General features: G+C 35.2%; 1 protein-coding gene across 7 annotated transcripts in view; it reads left to right on the top strand.

The window, feature by feature from the left end:
* Positions 1-22,076, top strand: part of EXOC6B (exocyst complex component 6B) — a 559,588-nt gene that overhangs the window by 358,427 nt on the left and 179,085 nt on the right. For all 7 annotated transcript variants that reach the window (XM_028514764.2, XM_028514769.2, XM_028514763.2 and 4 more), the window contains one exon: positions 20,725-20,866. In XM_028514764.2, the coding sequence (XP_028370565.1) occupies positions 20,725-20,866 (142 nt within the window). The remainder of the gene's footprint in view (positions 1-20,724; positions 20,867-22,076) is intronic.

The raw sequence follows: 22,076 nt of genomic DNA on the forward strand, positions 1-22,076 counted from the left end.
AAGATTGTACTCTTGGGATTTAAGTCTGTCAAACTGACTTGAATTGAACTTTGGTACCCAAGAAGTTGGCACAAATAGTAACTAAGCAAGGCTAGTGAAGGTCATTAATTTCTAAAGTTTAACCAATCGACACTGAACGCATCTGTTCCTTGAAAGGCTGTTCTCCTGGCATATTAATATCCTTGCACAGAGGGCCTCTGTCCATGTTACGTGGAAATGGCAGGGCTCTTTGTCTTCTTGTCACATTAGCTAACTGGAGTCAGGGGCTAAAACTTAAAAGTAACTGGTTTTTTATTTCAGTGTTGGAAAGTACTTATAAAACTGTTTTTTCTGGACAACTAATAATTGGACAGTTAGATAAACCATTCATATAGTTGAGAAGGAGCCAAGAGTTTTTTTTTTCAAGGGTTTTTGGAAAGCATTTTGTAGTTTATTCATTGTTTTTTTGACATTCTTGGCAATTGTTGTTATGGGATTTTAGAAAAATGGTTTGTAGAATACTCAGTGCAGAGCCTTTGAATTAATTCTCTTAATGTCAGGGAAAGGACAGCAAAAGGTCTCTGAACGGGCTCACTTCTACATTAGAGATGACAGAGGTCTAGGACTCCTTTCACCTGATGAACTAAAGCTAAAATGTAAGAATAATATACTCTCTTTCATACATGAATATGTCATTAATGATCTACCATCTGTAACGTTTTTTGTTGATTTTCTCAATTGAGATAGAAAACAAGGAATGGGAATGTTATGTAAGTTATTCAAATCAATTATATCTATAAGACAGATCTGAGATAACAGAATTTGTTATCTTCAAGTTCTAGTTAAGTATGCAGAATGATAGGTCTACTCAAAAGCAGACTTGATCTAAGTTGTGCCGTAGAAGAATATTACCTAACGGTGTTCTAAGTGTGGCTCCTGTGACAGCAGTTATCAGTGTCGCAACAGAACGTGTTAATGATGCAAATCTCAGGCCCCGTGCCAGGTGCGCCAAATCAGAAATTCAGCTTTTGGCTTAGCACACTGGGTTCCAGTAAGTTCTCTAGGGAATTTATCTCTGATAAATGCTAAATTTTAAGAGCTACTGATCTAGAACAAAGTTCTTTTCTACTTGATGCTCATCAGTGTATGCCTAGATCAATTATTTGCTCTTTTTTCTTTTTTGTAATCTAAAAATTATGCTGACCAGTTGAAGTGCTTCTAACAGAAAAGTCTATGGTATAAAAAGGACTAGAAACTAAATTCTATAGGGATATTTTAAAAAAATCGGTTTATTCAGCCTGGGGGAAAAGATACCTTAGAGACTTGATTTCTTTAGCAAGAGGGCTATCTTAGTTTCAGAAATAGGACTAAGCAGACAAAATCTTCTGGAAAAAGTGTTGAATGCTGTCTCTGTGATTTAGCCAGTTTCACCTCCTTGGAGACATTTGTGTGTGTTCTAGACACCTCAGTGGCAGTGCGGCAGTGGCCATTCATGCAGTGAGCTGAGTCAGATGCTCACTAAGGTCTGTTCCAGACTTAGAGAGTACATGACTATGACCCACACTGTCATCACTCTCACTGAGCCTTGGTTGTCACCTAGAGCATCTTCTCAGGTTTAAGTGATGTATGAACCCCTCTTGCTTGAAAATGTTCTTAGTTTACCCCCATTCAATCTTTAGCTAGGGTGAGAATTTGAATTAAACCTTATTTTCTTTCTCCCTGTTAAAGATAATATTTTACTGTCTTCTGACTTTTCATTGCTGTCACTCTTATTTATTGTTCCTTTCTAGACAGTTTATCTTTTCTTTCTTATTCCTGCTAAGATTTTAAACATTTTACTTCTCTGATTTATATTCTGGGTAATTCCTCAGACCTGTCTTCTAATCCAATCTATTGTTTATATAATCTATTGAATTTTAAATTTCAGTGACAGTATTTTACTAGAAGTCCTATTTGGTTATTTTTCATATTTGTCTGTTTCATACTGCTCTGTTATTTTGTAATGATTTAAATTAATTTTATCTTGTTTATCATATTAAACATGTATTTTATTTTAACTTTCAGAAAGTTCTTTTTATCTCAGATCTCTGTCTATGCTTTTTGTTCTTTTTGTTCATCTTTAGACTCTACCTCATGAAAAATCAGTTTTTATGCAGCTTAAAATTTTAATTATGAGTTTACTTTTAATAAGAATTATTTTTTCCATAGAAAATCATATTTCTTAGATTATAAAAGTGATTTTATTGAGCTCTTTGGCATTTGTTTTTCCTGGCTGTCTCTGAGGTTTTGCTGATTCATGACCAGCTTTTTGTTAATGCTTTAGCTGAGGGATTCCTGTACTATATGGGTAAATTCTGATAGCATACCAGCACTGGGATTTTGATTTCTTATGGGAGACAATTTTTTCTCCACTACTAAGTACACAGCTAAAACAAATCTTCCATGTCACTTTAATCTGATTTCTTTTCACTGGACCTTTTAAAGTCTTAGAAGTATGCAGATGTTATGAATATTTGTGCCCCCCTAAAATTCCTCCATTGAAATCTAATCTCCAATGTGATGGTTTTTGGTGACTGGATCCATGGGAGGTATTTAGGTCATGCGGGTGAAGCTCTCATGAGTGGGATTGGTGCCCTTATAAGAAGAGGCCAAAGAGCTAGCTTCCTTTCTTCTCACCATGTAAGGATATAGCAAGAAGTTCAGAGTCTGCAGTCTGACAGAGAGCTCTCGCCAGAAGCCAGTCATGCTGGCATAAATATCTGATGTTTATAAGCCACCCATTCTATGGCACTTTGATATAAGAGCCCAAGATGACTAAGACAGCAGGAGTCTACCTTATAGGCCCATTCCTTTTGCAAAGCCTGAGACCTACCTCTCTGTTGATATTAATTCAATATGTGGCTCTTTAGTTATTCTGGCCTCATGTCCTTCTGACATCTGAGCAAAATCAGTTTAGAAGCCTACTACTTTGGATGTAGGCTTTCTTTTCATTTCTAGCACCTAGACATTTCCCTTTCCTTGAAGTTCAGTTTTGCAACTAAAAAAATACTGTGATATTTAGTCCATAATTTCTGTGACCATGTTAGCTCAGTCTGCCGTATCACCAGAGCTAAGTAAAATTCCTTGGTCTCTTAAATTTCCCTTAATTTTTTTGGTAGTGTTATCTATAAATTTGTAAATATAAATTAGATGTAAGTACCTTATATGTATATTTCTTATACCACTAAAATTCTAAAACAAGTTTATAACTTAATATAAAAATGTACAGTGAAAAAATTGAAATGAATAACATAATGAAATGAATGTTATTTTCCTAAATTGCTACATCCAACATGAGCAGTACTAATTACCAATGCAGAATTTTCAAAATTCACATGTAGCATATGATCTTTCAAAGTTTCTATAGTTTTTTCAAGTTAACCTGTTGTGAAACTGTGTTCTGTTTTTCTGTGTGGTAAATTATTTTGACTTTCACTTGGTACAGATGCATAAAGGTTTACATGTAGCCTTTTGCTCATGGCAGGTATGTTCTTTTACTTGACACCAGCCTAATTGTGAACACAAGTGCAATTTCAAACACTGAAATCACATAGTGTTTTTCAGTTATAAAAAATAAGCATTTGGATAAAACAGACCACACTTGATTGATATTTTTTAATTAATCTCCAAAATGAGACTCCAGTTTCAAAAAATTTCTTATAAAAAATTATGGAACCTGTCTCTGAAATGAGTTAGGGAGATCCTGATCTGTGACATATGTTTGTGATGTGGGTGCTTGAATTAAGAAGAGTATTCTCTGAGAGTAATGCCAGCAAAATTGGGGAGCAGATAGCTCCAGACTCTGATTCCTCCCTAAAAACCTTGATCAAAGGAGTCCTGAATCAAGGAAAAGGAAATCTAAAAATAGTAGGGAACCTGTGTGACTGTTGTTTTCACATGCCCCTGCTCTACTCTACCACCGGCACATGGCAGTCCTAAGCTAGCAGTAGCTCATGTTTCCAATGTGGGATCCTGTTAACTGCCAGAAGTTTTCATTGTTTTGGTTTGATTTGGATTTTGCCTCAACATTCAAGGAAATCTCTGTCAAAAGTTTACCTCAACACAAGGTAAAGAAACAGTGAGTTTATGACCATACTTGACCAGGGATACAGTCTTTGCAAAGTAGTTCCAAAAAGTCACACACACACACACACACACACACACACACACACACACACAATTACTACAATCAAAAATTGCAAACCCTGTGAATGGGGAAGAATCTTATTTCTAGAGTTGTGGCTTTATAATATTTAAATATGTTTTTTTCAATAACAAAATATTATAAGGCATACAAAAACACAGGAAAGTATGGCCTATTCAAAGTAACAAAAATACATTGACAGAAACCATCTCTGAGAATGTCCACACAAATTTTAACACAACTGTCATAAATATGTTTATAGATCTAAAGGAAAATATGGTCAAACAACTAAATGAAATCAGGAAAAGGATATATGAACAAAATGAGAATATCAATAATGATAAAGAAATTACAAAAAAGGACCAAACACATTCTGAAATGTAAAAAGATTGGCTGAAAGTAACAATATTTGAAATAAAAAAATACACTAAAGGATTCAACTATAGATTTGAGTGGCAGATAAAAGAATTATACACTTGAAGTTAAGACAAATGAAATTACTGCCTTTTAAAAGTATTTTATTCTTATGCTGCTACAGTTGTTCCCACTTTTTCCCCATTTTGCCTACCTCCACCCAGTCCCCTCCTCAGGAAATCCCCATACCATTGTCTGTGGAAAATGATTGAGCCTTAAGAGCAGAAAAAAGTGAATAAAGTACAAAGAGCCTGAAGGACTTGTGAGTCGTCATCATCAAGTAACCCAGCATATGTGTTATGGGGTTTCAGAAGCAGAAGAAGTAGAAAAAGAATATTTGAAGATATTATGGCTGAAATTTTGCCAAATTTAATGAAAGACATGTATCTACAAGTCCAAAATTTCAATGAACTCTGAATAAGATAAACTCAGTGATCCATGTTGAGATACATTACAATGTAACTATACAAAAGAAAGAGAGAAACTTGAAGGCCACAAGTGAAAAGCAAATTGTCACATACACGGGATCCTCAATAAAATCACCCCAGTTTTCTTATCTGAAACCTTTGAAGTTCTGAAAGAAAGAGAAACTGTCAACTAAGAATTCTTGGTTTGACAAAACTGTCTTTCAAAGTGAGGTAGAAATTAAGACATATGTAGATAAAAGTGAAGGAGTTTGTTACTACTAGACCAATTCTACAAGAAATATGAAACAGATTCCTTTCAGTCAAAATGGATGGACACTAGACAGTAACTTGAAGCTGCATGAAAAAATAAGGATTTCTGGTGAAGGTAAATAAATGAGCAATTATGAAAACCAGAATTATTGTATCTTTTGTTTGTACTCCTACTTGTATTCCTACTTGATTTAAAAGACACACGCATAAAAAATTACAGATTGGTTATTGTACACACAATGTACAAAAATATAATTTATGACAACAACCTAAAGGAAACCTAGATGAACTGGGCAGAAGTCTAGAAACACATATTATCTAAGCTTACTCAAGAAAAAAAATTAGAAAATTTTAATAAACATCTTAGTAAAGAGATTAAATCAGTAATCAAAAACCTCCCAGTAAAAGTCCAGGACCACATGGCTTTACTAGTGAATTCTACCTAATATTTAAAAATAATTCATGCCAATTCTTCTTAACCCTTTAAAAAAAATAGACGAGCAGGGAATACTTCCTAATTCGCTCTATTAGGCCAGCATTATCCTGATACTAAAGCCAGATAAAGACATTACCCCTCCCTCCAAAAAAAGAAGAAAATTATAGGCCAATATTCCACATAAATATGAAAGCATGAATCTTCAGCAAAATACTAGCAAAGTGAATCAGACAGGCTATCACTAGTGTTCTGCACCCTGAACAACTGGAACCTCACCTAGGGATGCAATAGTGCTGCAACATATGGCAATATTTTTTGTCTTTTATGTTTGGTTTATTTTCTGTTCTTGAGTCTGAATGTTGTCCTTGGACCTATTTTCTAGTATGCTAATTCTCCCTTCTGTTATATCTAATATATCATTAAAAACATCTTTTGGTTCTTAATTTTAGATACTGTGCTTTTCAGTTTTGAAAATTTTATTGATTTTCTATTTATAGCTCTCAGGTACTAGTAAAATCCTCTATTTTGTTACCTAATATTTTAAACACCTGAAATTATTTTGTATGACATTGCAGTATCTGTATCTGCCAAAGGTTTTTGTAGTTTTGTTTTCTGTTTTCTACTTTTTTATCTTGTGTTGCCTCACCTCGCTATCCCATGATCTGTTTCCATCTTTTGTCACTTTAGATAATTTTTCTGTTGACTATGAACATTATCTGTGAATTTTTAATAACTTTTGGATGATGAAATCTCCCTAAAAAGTAGGCTATTTTTAAGGCTTTGTAAGGATTGATCTACTTCTGGTTTACACTTAGTCAAGGGTATATTTCTGCTGGTATCTCAAATTGAATTGTGGACTGTTTACTAGGACCATTCCTCATTGGGGAATTTTTTCTCTAATTTTCTTCCCAGCTCTGTGAGATTGCTTAAATTCTGCTTAGCTTTCTCACTTCTTAGCAGGTAATTCCTGATTGTTCTTTCTGTTCCATGCCTCCTCTACAGCTAAGGATTCAGTAAAGGCAAACAATATAAAGAATGCCAGTCTAATTTCTCTGCAATATACTTTACCCCAGAATCATCTTATGTCCTAATTTGACTGCTTTTTTAGGGGTGGGGGGTGTAGGGGAAATGACCTGGAGATGAGCGTGCTGAACTTCATTATGCTTTGTCTTTACCTTATTGAGAGGCTCCTGTTTTCTTCTCAGCCTCCATGCCCTGTGTGGGGAATGAGCAAATTGTTCAATGGGAAGAAATGTTGGAGGTATTCCAGGTCACCTCACTGTTTAACTTCTCTCATTTGTTTCTTTAAATCCTTGTGTCCTTGATTGCTCTTTAATGCCTTCAAACAGCTGTTTTTGTTTTGTTTTGTTTCTGTTATTTTATCAGGTTTTATAGTGGGTCTTGGTGGGAAGATTTGTTTTATATAAGCTATGTTGCCCTTGGCAGAAGTGGAAGGCTCTTTAAGCCCTTTTTTTTGTAAGTGCTCTACCTTTTTTTTTTTTAATGCTTTGCCAGCTCTTTGTTAAGGAAACTCAGTTATTTGTTTTATAGGATTTCCTATGGTACCTCCTTGTGATGTTACTCAATATGTTCCTCTGTGCTCTGTATTTCCTTTAAACAGGTGGTTTGTTAATGGACGTAATTTGACAAAAAATACTTTATAGATATTTGAGTGTATTTCTAATTGCAGTGAATTGAGAGCCTCTTAATGTCCGGTTTTCCCTATATTTGTGATGTTAAAATTAAATCATGGATTCTGTTTTATTTTAATTGCTTTTGTGTTAAACGGAAAATGTATATTTTTAACTTTTTAAAGAACTCACAAGAGGTTTTTAAAAATAGCCATATCATTTGGTATTCCTAAAACCAATGTATTAGAGTTTCAGTTGTCCAAAATTCTTGTCAACATTTGGTATTGTCCTCTTCTTTGTTAATTTTAGTCACTCTAATGAGTTAGTACTGGCATTGCCTTTTGCTTTTTGTTCATAGTGTCTTCGATATGTAATGATGCTGAGCACTTTTCACGTGCTTTTTGGCTGTTCAAATATCTTCTTTTGTTAGGTGTTTGTTCAAGTCTTTTTCCCATGTTTTCACTTGGATTATTTTACTTATTATTAAGTTTTATATTATTTAATGCATTCTGGGTACCAGTTTTACTTCTCTCTCTCTCTCTCTCTCTCTCTCTCACACACACACACACACACACACACACACACAGTCCTCACCTTTTCACTGTGTCCTATCTAAATAATCATCTACTCCAACTTCTAGAAATTTTTTTCCTATGTTTTTCTAGATTTATAAAACTTATTTTTTTTGTTTAGCTGTATGATCCATTAAAATATTCTTTTGTACAACAGTGACAAAACAATTAAGATTTATGTTTAGCTACATGGATACCCACTTGTTCAAGCACTAATGTTGACAAGTCTTCTAAGGTTTCACTGGTTATTACCCTCTTTACAGACAAGAAGACGTATTTCCTGACCATAATGTACAAAGTTCAATATATATCCTTTAAATTCATATTACTGTATTATTATTTAGACCTCACTTGTCATAATTTTTGCTACTTGATCTGTCAATGTCTCAGTGTATTCTGTTAAGATCTCTTACTATTATTATGTTGTCTGTGTTTTTTAGGCATTTTCCCTTTTCTGCAGTTTTTACTTTTTTAAGAAATACTATCATTTTCTAAAAAAGATTTTACTTACTTGTTTTTAGAAAGAGGGGAATGGGGGAGAAAAAGGGAGAGAAACTTCAATGTTTGGTTGCCTCTTGCGTGCCCTCTACTGGGGAAACTGGCCCACAACCCAGACATGTGCCCTGACTGGTAATCGAACTGGTGACCCTTTGGTTCACAGGCCAGCACCTGATCCACTGAGCCATACCAGCCAGGGCTCTGCAACTTTTTCTTTATGTATTTTGATACAATATTATATGTTATATTTGGGCGTATAGCAGTTGGATCTTTATTTTAGAATGTTAGTAAGAAATGATACTTGTTTAATAACTTTTTTCTTAAATTTAAACTTATTTGTTAAGTAATATGTTATTATCTCTTTCTTTACATGTGTTTTTCCTTATATGGGTTTACCTATTTTAGTTGTCAGTTTCATAAATTTTTCATCTTGCCTTTTAATGGGATAATTTAGACAATATACATTATTATTGTGATGTTGAATTAGCTATGTTATTTTGTTTCCTTATATCTTTTTTCAAAGTTACTTTTGTTCCTTTGTATTTTTATAATTTCTTTTTTGATTTATTGATTTTAGGGCAAGAGGGGGTGAAGGCAGGCAGGCAGACAGACGGACGTCAACCTGCTGCACCCCCGGCCCATGCCCCTGTTGCTTGATGCCTGCACATGCCCCAAGCAGGGATGAAACCCCTGCACATGTCACATGTTTTAGCTTTGCACATTCTTAGAGTTTTGAACATTAGTCTTTTCATTTTTTTAAAACTGATTTTCAACTTTCAATTTTCTAAGAAAAATTTTCAATTTTTCTATTTTGTGTTTTGGAATTAAACACAAAATATTTGTTTGTGATATATTTAAAATCAATGGTTTATCATATGTTTTTATTCTCCCTCTTCCTTTGCTATATTTTAAAAAATTGATCAAGAGTATTATTTTCCCTGTTATGTATCTTTTTCCAATTGTAAATAGTGATATTTACATTTAGTTTAAGATAATAAGCTTACTCACTTTTAATTATTTTTTTTGCTTTAGATCATGACTTCAAGTAAAGATGCTTGTTTCATATTTTATGATATATTCCTTATGTATCTTATGTTTTCTTCTTACCTTTCAGCTTTATTCCTTTTTTAAATTTTGTGACATTTTTTTCCTTTAATACTCTGCACATGTTGATCCACTGTCATCTACTGTTAAGTGTTGCCATAGACCCAATTTTTCTGCTTGAATGCTTATACTTTTTTATAATTTTTTTCTGACATATTGATTATTCTTGGTGTCTTAATTTTTCTCCCCCTGTTTTGTAAATATCAGTTGACCTGATACTACTGTATCTTCTGTATTAAACTGATCATTTTTTTCTATCATAATTTTCAGCTTCATGCTATTTTTCTAAGTTCTGGGAGATGTGTCATGTTTGTTTGCCACACCACTTGGGTAATTTTCCATAGCTTAAGTCCTGCACCTACTCCCTCTCATATGGATTTTAATTTAGTTAATCTGTGTTTAATTTTCTTACAAGCCTTTCATCTTGTTCATCTTGCTTTACATTTACTGTTGAGTTTTTGATTTACTATGCTCTCATTTTACCACACACTAATTTCTCCTTATTATGTCTCTCTTTTATTGAGAATTTTATTTTATACTCTAGATGGTGATACCAAAGAGTTTATTTAGGATTTCTTTTTGATCCATTAATATACAATTTTCTGAGGCTTAAAAATACTTTAACTCTTTTGGATACTGTATTAGCCAAGATTCTCTAGGGAAACAACCAATTAGGTATGTTTCTGTATATGTGTGTGTGTATATTGTGTGTGTGTGTGTGTGTGTATGGAATTGATTCATGTAATTACAGAGTCTGAGAAGTCCCAGGATTTGTAGTCAGCAAGCTGGAGACCAAGGAAGTTGGTGTAAGTTCCTGTCTGAAAGCTCAAGATTCAGTTAAGAGCCATATTTCAGCTCAAGTCTGAAGGCTGGAAAAGCCTGGCTCAAGGCAGTTAGGCAATGAAGAATTCCTTCTTACTTACAGCGGGGCCAACCTTTCTGTTCTAGTAAGGCCTTCCACTGATCGCATGGGGCCCACCTACATTAGGGAAGGGACTCTGCTTTACTCGGTTTACCAATTTAAGTATGAATTGTATCCAAAAATACTCACAGATATGCCCAGTGTAATGTTTGAGCAAGTACCTGGGCATCCAGTGCCTCAGTCGAGCTGACATGTAATCATCACAGATGCTGTATTCTTTCTTTTGTCTCACAGTATTTTTATTGTGTCATGTGCTAGTAATATACTTCTCTGCCTACTTGATCTCAGACATAGAGGATCTATACATGCTGTGTGCTTGTCAGAAAACAAGGTGGGTAGACAGGCATTCATCCTTTTCTCTGCCACATTTTATGGTAGTCTTATTGTTTCTCCACATTATTTATGTGTGTAAGGATGTACATATCATCTGATTTTCTGATTCTACTGGCTTTGATATATTTACCTGTTATCAATAATAATAGCTAATCCACTTCAGTAGCTTGAAATACCTAAGAGTACATTTTCTCACATAAAACCACTCCAGAAATGGTATTAGCTCAGACTCTCAGGAATGTCAGGGCTGAGGTCTATCATTCTCTTGACCTTTTCTTCAACATTTCACAGTAGCTGCTAGAATTCCAGCCATCGCATACTTACTTTGACAGCAACAAGAAGGAAGGACCAGGCAAAAGGGCCTCTGCAGACTTTTCTACTTTCAAATCATTTGGCCTCCACATATGACAAGATGTAAATATTCTAACATTTTATATGGCCAAGGATAATTTTGTTAAGGTAGAAGGGATCATGGATAATGAGTAAACAGCTAACATATTCTGCAAATATATCAATATTTTTAAGTGGAAGTGGCATCTGCTTCCTATCACCAGTGTCTGGTTTTCTGAAAATATTCTGAGCTTGTGTAGTACAATGTAAATGGTCAGTTTCTAGCATGTCCAGTTACAGAGATCCTTCGGTTCTTTTTTTGACTTTGCTCAAGAGATGATACCACTAAAGTTTTGTTATATTTCACCAATTTCCTTTCAACTATAATTTTATGCCATCTTTCTAAGACTTGCAGGATCAGCTTAGATATGAAAGAAGCTAGACAGCAGAAAGCAGGTGAGGGAGTCACTGGGAAAAAGGGAGATCCAATTCTAACTCAGTAGTTAGGAGTAGCAAAGCAATAGAGAGGAACAGCTGTCTTTCTCTCTGTTCTGCGGTATTCAGAGTCTGAGAGGACTTTCTTGTTTGATGTTCCATATTATAAACTCTTTCTTAATTCAGCTTCTGTCTGCTACTTGGGATATTTTCATCTTTGGTTTCATCAATATTTGTTTTAGCATTAGTGCAGCTTTTCATCTTTTTTTGGGTCTTTGCTGTTGGGAATGTTTATAAAAAGCTATATTGAGGGGCTGTTAGCCAGGCAACCTTTATTCAGTGGGTATTTATTTTAATAGCCATTTGGTTTCATTACCTTTTAATGAGTTCTTTGATAGCAAGTTCCTTAATTAACAAGGCAGTCTTTCAGGTTTCCTCTTCTCTAATTGTTAACATATTTTGGTGCTTTCACACAAATACATTGTGATGAAAAGTTTCCTCTTTACAGCTCCTCTAGGACATTCAGAAGGGAAAAAAGATGGGCTGGAGAGAATATGCAACGTGTTTCCTTGAGATCTAAATGGTTTAAGAGCATTTGTCCTTACAGACTGAGACTGACTGAAATACTCCTATTTCGTGCTCAATTATCTGTAACATGATTAACTCAGAGTAGATTTCTGGGTGTATGAAAGTTGATTCAGTTCAGCTCACATTAAAAAAAAATTTGCATGTTGAATTTTTCTATAACCACTTTTTAAGAAATGTGGAATATTTAATTCTGCCTGGGATCCAAATAAATTTTATTAAAATAATTTTTGAGCTCTAGGCAGCACTCCTCAAAAAGACAGGAACATTTCATAATAAAGTACCTACCATTCATGGAGCCCTGATATGTGCCAGATATGTATAGGGTTCTTTATTATTTCATTAACTGCACACAATTTCTGCCATGTTGCTGAGATCTTCATTTTACTGGTCAGGAAGGTGACTCTGATCAAGATTCAACAACTTTTTGAGACGTCACATAAGTGATCGGGGCAAGATTTGAACCTAAGTTAATCTGAACCAAATCCTTGCTCTTTCTTTGAGCATCACTTGCACTCGAGTCTTACCTTGTTTTCACTACTACTTCCCATAAAATGGACATTATGGTACATGCACTGCTCTCCCATCATGTGATTAATTAGAGAGCTAATTAAATACATATAAAGAAGATCTTAAATGATTTCTCTCAGAGAAACCTAAGGTTTTAAATGTTCTGAAATGAAGCATTTGTTATTGGCAGAAAATAACAAACCAAAGCACCTACAGGATACGTTTAGCTCAAAAAGCAAAAGAGAAACTCAGGCTAATGAGGTGTTTGGGAGGAGAAATGCTTTTATTTAGGGTATTGACCAGTTAGGAACTGAGTAATATGTTGTATGTGGAAGTTAAAAGCGACTGGCTGGCAGACAGTCAGGCGTCTGTACCATTGTGTTTTGTAAACTCTCTCCTATGGCTATGGTGTTTTTTTCCAAGCCCACTTAATTTTTTATGAGGTTTGTAAAGGTCTTGAATAAACAATTGAGATTATAGAGGTTTTCCTGGAAGCTTTGGTTAATATTTTAATATGTTCTGCTTTGTCACATTATTAAATAACTTATTGGAAAGTTTGAGAGAGTAAGGGAGGGTTTCTTTTTCATTTTTCCTATTTTTCCTTTTGTTTTCTTTTGTTGTTGTAGTAGTTAAATATCAGAATTGGATGTAGTTATTAGCTGATTCTCTCTCTTCTTTTTATTTTAACTTTATACCTCCACAGGTCACCCTTGGATTGGGATCCAGCATCTGGGAGGCCTCCACTTAAAATGTACTTCAATTGGAATTACAGTTTAGAGGATATATCTGAAACTAAGCCAGTGACTGTAAATTATGTAGTAAGGGAGGACTGGGGAAGGGGAAAGGGAATTGGATAAGGTCAAAAACAGGAACTAATAGTAGTTTGGAAATTACCTCATCATGACCTTTTGCTCATTAATATTTGAATCTGATTCTTTGGCATCTTGGTTGTAGTCTGGTGAAATGTTCAGCATGGCAAAGACTGAATACCTTCAAAGACATTTCTGTGTTAATGAGATGACTTGATGAAGTTGACCTTTAACCTGAACAGGAGCTGAGGGAAAAGAAGGGAAGAGTTTTTATTTCTCATTATGAGGGCTCACTCTATGGCAGTGTGTGTAGTAGTACTTGTTTACTTTACCTCATACTTTATGTTACCTCATTTCAAATTGTAAGCCACTTGAAAATATTTTCATGATGTTGTTATGTAATGAAGGCCGCCCATCAAGTCCTGCCATTTTTGTGAAGCCTTCCCTGACAATTTTGGCCTCATAACCTTTTCTTCTAAAATCACATAGTGTTTAGAATTTATTCTGCTCAGTTTAGCACTTAATTGTATGTTCTCCTTGATTTGCTTTAGAATAGGAAGTACACTTTCTACTTTTTGCACGAAAAATTTTTTTAGTGTAAAAGAAGAAAATCATATGACCCTGTAAAAAGAATAAATGGTTAGTAACTTATTATGCACTCATAAAATACTTACATTTTAAGCAAATAATGCAATGTTTTTAAATGGTTTTCCATATCCCAGATCATAGGAATAAAAATTATACTAATAAGACTTTTACAGAGTACTTAATATAAGCCAGGTAGTATTGAATTATTAGATAGCATATGCTCCATAGGAATTGTTTTTATTTAATCATTATACCAGTCTATTTTGTAGGTGAGGAAACCAAGACTAAAGTTCAAGTCAGTGGTCTAGAGAATTACATTTAATATGTTTGTTGGGTTTTATTAAACCACATACCTGTAATTTCTCTCTTTACCTTTACATTTTTTCTTTGTTTTTCTGACACTGTTTCAATCTATGGAAATAGAATATACAAGTTAAGGTATTTGCTGTGGTGGTGTTGTTTTGTAATGTACTGATTAGTTGGCTGTACTCTTTATCCTTTATTGTAAATTTTAGTTTGAAAGACTCATATATGTATGCATTTTCTTTATAATGCAAAAATGTTGGCCAAGCTGATAATGGAAACCAAGTCCAGGGCATATAAAATTATTGACCAGGGAAAAATTATTTAAGTGGTTATTATAGTTTTTTTTCTAGTTTGATATAAATTTCTCAGTTAAAAAGTTTCTTTTAATTGTGATGCCATAAGCATCAGACTTATCCTCTAGTGTACACAACTAAGAAAAGTGGACAAAATATAAAATGAGAGTATTATCAAAGGAAGGGATCAGTACTTAGGATGTTGATAAGAATAGGATGTCAAGAAGAATAGGATACCAAAAATATAGAAAGTGAGAGAAAGAACCCTCAAAAATATCTTCATAAATTTCCCCTTTAGTCCTTGACTAATTTCCACACTGCATGTGAACAGGGCATACACTGCAGCTTTAAACCACAACAGCTGCTGGAATATGGGCAAGTATTCTATAAGTTGCTCAGCCAGAGATGTTGAGAATTGAACCCATGGAGAGACTTTTCCATTCAAATATCAGTAAAGCCCTTTGCAGGGATTATAGACAAGGTGCTCAGTGTAAGGCAAAACTAAAATGGACCAACTGTAACTTTATAAACAAGCCTGACAAAATAAAGGTGACCCACTAATAATTTGTCTGCCTGAACAAAACTCCAAACTCTGTTGAGGAAGATAATCTAAAGCCTCTATAACCTCTTACTGGCAATGTATACATGTAAAGCAGAGTTTCTTAACATGCTTATCAGCAGGGAAATTGACACACATAATCAAAAGTTAAAAGAGTCATAGAAGTAGACCATTAGATTATCTAGATATTTATACTAGCAAAGATTTCAACATAACTATGATTGATATGTTAAAGAACACAGGAAAGAATGTATAAAATATAAAAATATGAATTACTTGAATAGGTATTAAGAATCAAATGTATATTCCAGAATAGCAAAATGTACAATGTAATAAAGATCTCACTAGGTGTAATTTTAAGCAGAAGTCAAGGTTAGTGAACTCAAAGAGAGGTCTACAGAAAATACCTAAACTTAAACACACATTGAAAAAAAAAGAATAAAATTTTCTTTCAATTTTATAAGTGGAATGGAGCATGAAAGAGATGGCACACAGTTGAAAGCTGTAACATAGGCATACTTGAAGTCCCGGAAGAAGAAGAGAGAATGAGAATGGTACAAAAGTACTTCTTAAAAAAGTAATGCTTGATAATTTTTTATGTCTGAGGAAATGCATCAGTTTACAGTTCCTGGAACTCAGCGAGCCTATGCAGGAAAAGTACAAAGAAAGCTATACCTAGGCATATGAATATCAAATATAAAGAAAAATCTTAAATATAGCTACAGAACAAAAATATATCCAAGGGAAAAACAGTAAGAATGATGGCTGACTCCTCATAGAAACAATGGAGGCCTGAGGACAATAGAATGAAACTTCTAAAATTCCAAAAGGAAAAGAAAACTGTCAACATAGAATTCACTACCCAGCAAAATATATCTTTCACAAATAAAGGCGAAATGCTTTCTGTTGACCATGTTGCAATAATTGGTACCAGATTTACTCTCAACCATAAACATTTGAAATACCAGACCAATTAAATGAAACAACTGTTTTCAGATAGTAGATAGCAGGCTGTGCAGAACTGGGATCTCTGAGAGGAGGGAACCAAATGAAACATTGCCCCGGCAATCTGCCCACAGGTGCTTTGTAAACTGTGGTGCAGGGAGGGCACCCAAGGCAACCCCAGCACAACATGGGAGTGTTGTTTAGTTTAGAAGACAGAGATTGGAGTTTGGAGAAGAAGTTGTTGATATTTGTAAGGAAACAGTTTTGAGATGAGGAAGGTATTTTGAGGAATAGCACCAGATATCCACATTGGGATCCCTTTGAGGCTTGGGCTAAATACTAAGCCTCATGTGTAGGAAAAATCCATGAGGTCAGGAAAAAAACAACTGCCAGGGAACAGAAGCTGAGCCCAATTGCCAGAACTCACACAAGGAAGGGAGATGATAAGATTTTTAACCTGAAAGAAGGGAAAGACCCCACTGAATTTTGAAGTGTGTATAGAGCCAACAGAAGAATGGCTAAGTAGCTGGTCTAAGCTATATTAGTAGCGAGCCTATGTAACCATAGAGGAAAGACGATTCTGATCCCTACATAAAAGAGTAGACCAATAAACCTCAAAATTTCAAAAGAAACTGAGCTGTTTGCCATAAAAAAGTCAACACTCTTTAAGTAAATTCAACAAAATAGAGACACTTGACAACCTAACATTCACAGTATGTAGTGTTAATAGAACTGTACTAGATGTGAGAAGAGACTGGACAGTGTGGTATATAACAAAGAAAATAATCAGTCCATAAAATAGTTAAAGTGACATAGGTGACAGAATTAGCAGGTAAATGCTTTTAAAACTGCTCACATACACACACATGTTCAGTAGGTTCAAGATTTAAAGATAAATATAAATATAAGGAAAGAAATCAAAGTCATAAAAAATGAATCAAATGAAACTTCTAAAACCAAAAGTGTCCAAAATGAAAAATGTGCTGAATTGGATTAGCAGCAAAAGTTAGGAACTTCAGAAGATAAGATTGGGAAATTTAAAAGATTGAGCAGTTGAAACTGTACAAACTAAAGTGCAGGAAGAGAAACAAAAGGGAGAGAGTTTTACAGTGCATTAGTTATATGTGGGACAATATCACAAGGAGTGTCCTGCCCTTGGTACTCCTGGTTCTCAGGCTTTCAGACTCAGACTGAAATCCACACTTCCAGTGCTCTGGTTCTTATGCCTTTGAACTGCACCACCAGAGAAAGGTAAATTCAGCTCACCAAAATGTGAACAGAGGAGTGTTACTCAGGAAGCAGAAGCAGAAGCAGAAGAGAAAGTTGGTGTGGGAGGATAGTTCTCTTTCACAGAATAGTTCCTGGCCCTCTTTCCATGTTTCTTGAGACTTGCTGGATTATCCAGTGAAAGAAAAATTTGGCTTTGGGCCTTTGAAGTCATTTAGATAAAACCCTTGATGATCTAAGACTCAGGATCTGATCCCAGTAGGTTGAGGAGAGCTGGGGTGTGAGGGGAGTCCATTTTAAATACCTACGATGAACTCAGCATTCTTTTGATGCTTCTTTAGATGAGGGAAGAAGAAAAAACTTCTCAGTATCCCAGTCTATCAGATTTGTGTGATTTTTATCTCCTTGTACTCACCATTCCCTTACCTGAGTCTCAGGGCAACAGAGAGATGTAGAAACTACCACGAAACCCTTTACTTGGGAGTAAATGATTAAATGATTGTGAAGTGTCTTTAGGGAAAGTCTGACAGGGCTGAATTCACATCTTAGGTCCACCACTTAGGAGGTGTTTAAGCAGCTTAACCTTTCTTTCTCTGTCCTAACTGCAAATCAAGGATTAAATACCTCATGGGATTCTTGTGAGGATTATATGAGAAAATATTTTCAAAGCATTCGGCACATACTCAGCGCTTAGTAAACGGAAGCAGCCCCTCTAATGATGCTGGTAGAGAGAGTCACGGTGTTGATGGTGATGATGCTTTCAGTAAGCCCTTCACGTCTGCTCACTAGCATTTGGTATATGAATAGCAGTTGGTTCTGTAATTGAAGTACACAGTAATTGAAAGTAATAAATATTGTGCTTTTTATATTTCTTTGAAGGAGTTTGTAAAATTTCTGCACATTTGTCTGAATTGTGCTTTTGTCTTTGTTTAAGAAACAATGGATGATACCTCCCTTTTAGTAGGAGAGAATCAAATACTCCCTGACCCAGTGAAATATATGGGGAAAAAAGACATATAAAAAGACACTGTAGTGAGAATCTGGAATTTTCATGAATTTTTACTAGACCTGTATTACATCATGACCTATTGAGTTTTTAACAGCAAAAATAAATAAATAAATTAGAAATAGAAATAACCTACCATGTTTGCCATGTATAATGCTCACATTTTTGCCCAAAATTTGAGCGAAAAATAAGGGTGCACATTATGCATGGGTATAATGATTACATGCCATGGGTATAATAATCCCGTGTATAATGTGCAAAAAAATGTAGGTGCACATTATACACAACAAAATATTGAGTAAATTTTCAACAGAAGAATGGACAAATACATTGTGGTATACTGTGGAATAATTAAAGGAATGAACTTCAGTCACATACATTGCATTACTTTGTAAAAGTTTCACATTATGATATTGAACCAAAAAAGCAAGTTGCAAAAGGAAATGCCTTTTGAAATTATGGAAAGTTTCAAAACATAATATAGTATATTTTTTCTTACTATATGCATACCTATCATAATAGTATTTTAAAAATACAAATAGTATACCTAACACCAATAATGATCACCTGTGGGGAGAAGGAGGAAAATGATTAAAGAGGTCACACAATAAATTATATTTGCAGTGTTTAGTGGATACATGAGTCTTCATCATGTAATTTTCCATATGGCTGAAGTATTTCATAGTTTCAGAAAAGGAGGATCCACTGACTAATGTGAGAACTCAGACTCTTTAAGACACATGTCACCCTGTTTTTCAGAATAGATAGTGATCATAAATAACAGAAATACATGGGATATACACATATATCTGAAGAAAGTGGATATATAGGGTCTGTCCTGAAAAAGTCCAGCCATTGTTAAAATAATGAGAACAGTTTGTGCAACATCAACGTCAACTGGCAGCCAAGGAGAGTGGACTGGAATGCACATGCATGAACAATGATGACTTCACTGTAGTAGTCAGTGGGGGTGGTAGATGCAGCCGACTGAGCATGTGTACCGTGTGGCCATCACATTCAAAATAACTCAGTGGAGCAAAAAAAAATCTGCATAAACTTTTTAATGCATAAATCTGCATAAAAAATCTGCATAATGCTTAAACTTTGCATTAAGTTTGAGCATTCCTCCATGGAAACTGTTCAGATGATTCAGAAGGCTGCAGCTATGGGCAACTGGTGACTGGCAGCTTCATCATGACAAGGTGCCCACTCGTATATTATGTCTTGTGCAGAGTTTTTTTGATGAAACATCAAATCAGCCAGGTGACTCTGTCCCCCTACAGCCCAGATTTGGTGCCCTCTGACTTCTGGCTTTTCCTAAAACTAAAATCACCTTTGAAAAGGAAGAGATTTCAGACCGTCAGTGAGATTCAGGAAAATATGATAGGCCAGCGGAGGGTGATTGGGAGAATTCTGTGAGGTCCCAACGTGACTACTTTGAAGGGGACTGAGGACTCATTGTTCTATGTACAATATTTCTTGTATCTTCTTCAATACATGTCTCCATTTCTCATAGTATGTGGCTAGATGCTTTCTGGACAGTCTATGATGTGTGACTTAGACCTGGGGCTAAGATGTAATTTAGTAATAATAAAGTGTTCTAATACTTTAAAGAAGATAGTAAGCTTTCAATATCATATTTTAAAAATTAGCATAGAATTTGTGTTCATAAACCTCAGTGTTTATTAAAAAAAAACAAAATTTATCCTTTTAATAAGTTTTTTCAGGAAAGCCTTTCCGTTCTTTTCACTTTATATGTGATAAATCATTAAGCAGTGAAGACTTTGGTTTCTTAGATAAGTTAGGGAATATTGCTTACATTTTTTTTTAAGAATTATGATTGTAGCCCTGGCTGGCGTAGCTCAGTGGATTGAGCGCGGGCTGGGAACCAAAGTGTCCCAGGTTCGATTCCCAGCCAGGGTACATGCCTGGGTTGTGGGCCATGACCCCCCAGCAACCGCACATTGATGTTTCTCTCTCTCTCTCTCTCTCTCTCTCCCTCCCTTCCCTCTCTAAAAATAAGTAAATAAAATCTTTAAAAAAAAAAGAATTATGATTGTTTTGAAAGGACTGTTTGAAATTTATTCTCTGTGGAAAAATTTCTTCTTGGTTTAAGATTTTGAATATTACTTATCTGTTGATTTAGGAAAAAAGTGCTTGAATAAGTAGCTGGACTTCATGAATTTTAGCTTAGTGTTACAGCTACATGACTAATGACGATGAGGCTAGTATTTAAGGTGATTGCCATCAGGCACTATGAATTCCCACATGATTTGAATGTAAGGGTCTTATGATGAAAACCTTAAAGACATTCCTAATTAAAAAATAATTTTGTTGGAATTTCAACTTACTAACATGGTGGTTTACATTCTTGTGTTTCAGGGAAAGGTGGCTCAGACAGCGTGCATGTCAGCGTGCAAGCATTTAGCCACATCCCTGATGCAACTTCTGCTGGAGGCCGAAGTAAGGCAGCTTACCTTGGGCGCATTACAGCAGTTCAACTTGGATGTCAGAGAATGTGAACGTAAGGCAGTGAACCATCCCTCTGCTTGCTTGTTTTGCCTGCATACCCACTTCTGTGGAAAAAAAGGTTCTAAATCTATGAGGTCTTTGTTCCTGATGAAGTCAAAAAATACCTAGATGACAAAAATAACTTAAAGGTTGCCTAGAAATTGTCTATCAGCAAGCTTATTTAAGCACGCAGAACTGCTTAGGCCCGTATGTAGAACACAGAAGATCCCTGGCCACGAGGCATTTTTCAATCTAGAGGGAAACTGAAGAAAACCTGATTAGTTCAAAGACTTCAAAAGAGTGTAGTTCCCAACCATTTTCTTTTTATATTTTATTTTAAAGCTATTTTTACAGGTTATTTGCAAACCCTTCTTAGTCTAAAGGACAAATGTTGTTTTATTTATCAGTCAGAAATGCTTTTTAGTACAGGTAGAAACAGAAAACCTTAGACAGTGGGGTTTAAACAAATAAGTTTTATTTTTTTTCTCAGAGGCCATGAGTTTCTGCATTGATTTAGTTGCTCATTGATGTCACCTAGGACTGGGCTCTGTGGTTCCTCTCCTCTCCCATACTTAGCATGTGGGCTTTCCTTCCTTGTCTGTATTAGAGTGAGAAGAGGCCGGAAAAAGAGGCCAGTCTCAGCTATTCCTTTTACTAAGAAAATACACACCTTTTCAGGAGACCGCTAACAAACTTACCTGCATGTCTCATTGGTCGGAATACAGTTGCAGGGTCGCCTCCCACACGGAGGGTGACAGGAGATTGAGTGTTTGTCCGGGGGAAAGCGGGGAATCCTTGTTGGCTCCGTTGACTCATGCCAAATCATTCACTTGTTGGACACCAAGTCCAGCTGCAGGCAGGAGGACGTGGGAAGGACGGGTGGCGTGGTGGTCACAGTGTTGTAAGCAAAAACGAAAATGGACCCAAATGATGTGACTCAAAATGGTTTTCCTGATTCTAAGAAAATTAAAATAGTGGAAAATTCCATGAGTCTGCTAATACTTTTGCCCCGTCCTTTTATTTTTACTGCGTATTGGTTTTCCTTGGTTGATTTTGATGACTGGAAATTTAAGAATTTATTTATTGGCTATGCTATTTTTAATTAATTAGTTAATTAATTAATGAAGACTTCCACTTCCACCCACCACAGAGTAACAGTTATCAAAGTCACCCTTATTCCATAAACAACTGTAAAACTGAACAAAATGTATGAAGCAACTCTC

Source organism: Phyllostomus discolor, chromosome 6, assembly GCF_004126475.2.
Source record: "Phyllostomus discolor isolate MPI-MPIP mPhyDis1 chromosome 6, mPhyDis1.pri.v3, whole genome shotgun sequence".
Classification (NCBI taxonomy): Eukaryota; Metazoa; Chordata; class Mammalia; order Chiroptera; family Phyllostomidae; genus Phyllostomus; species Phyllostomus discolor.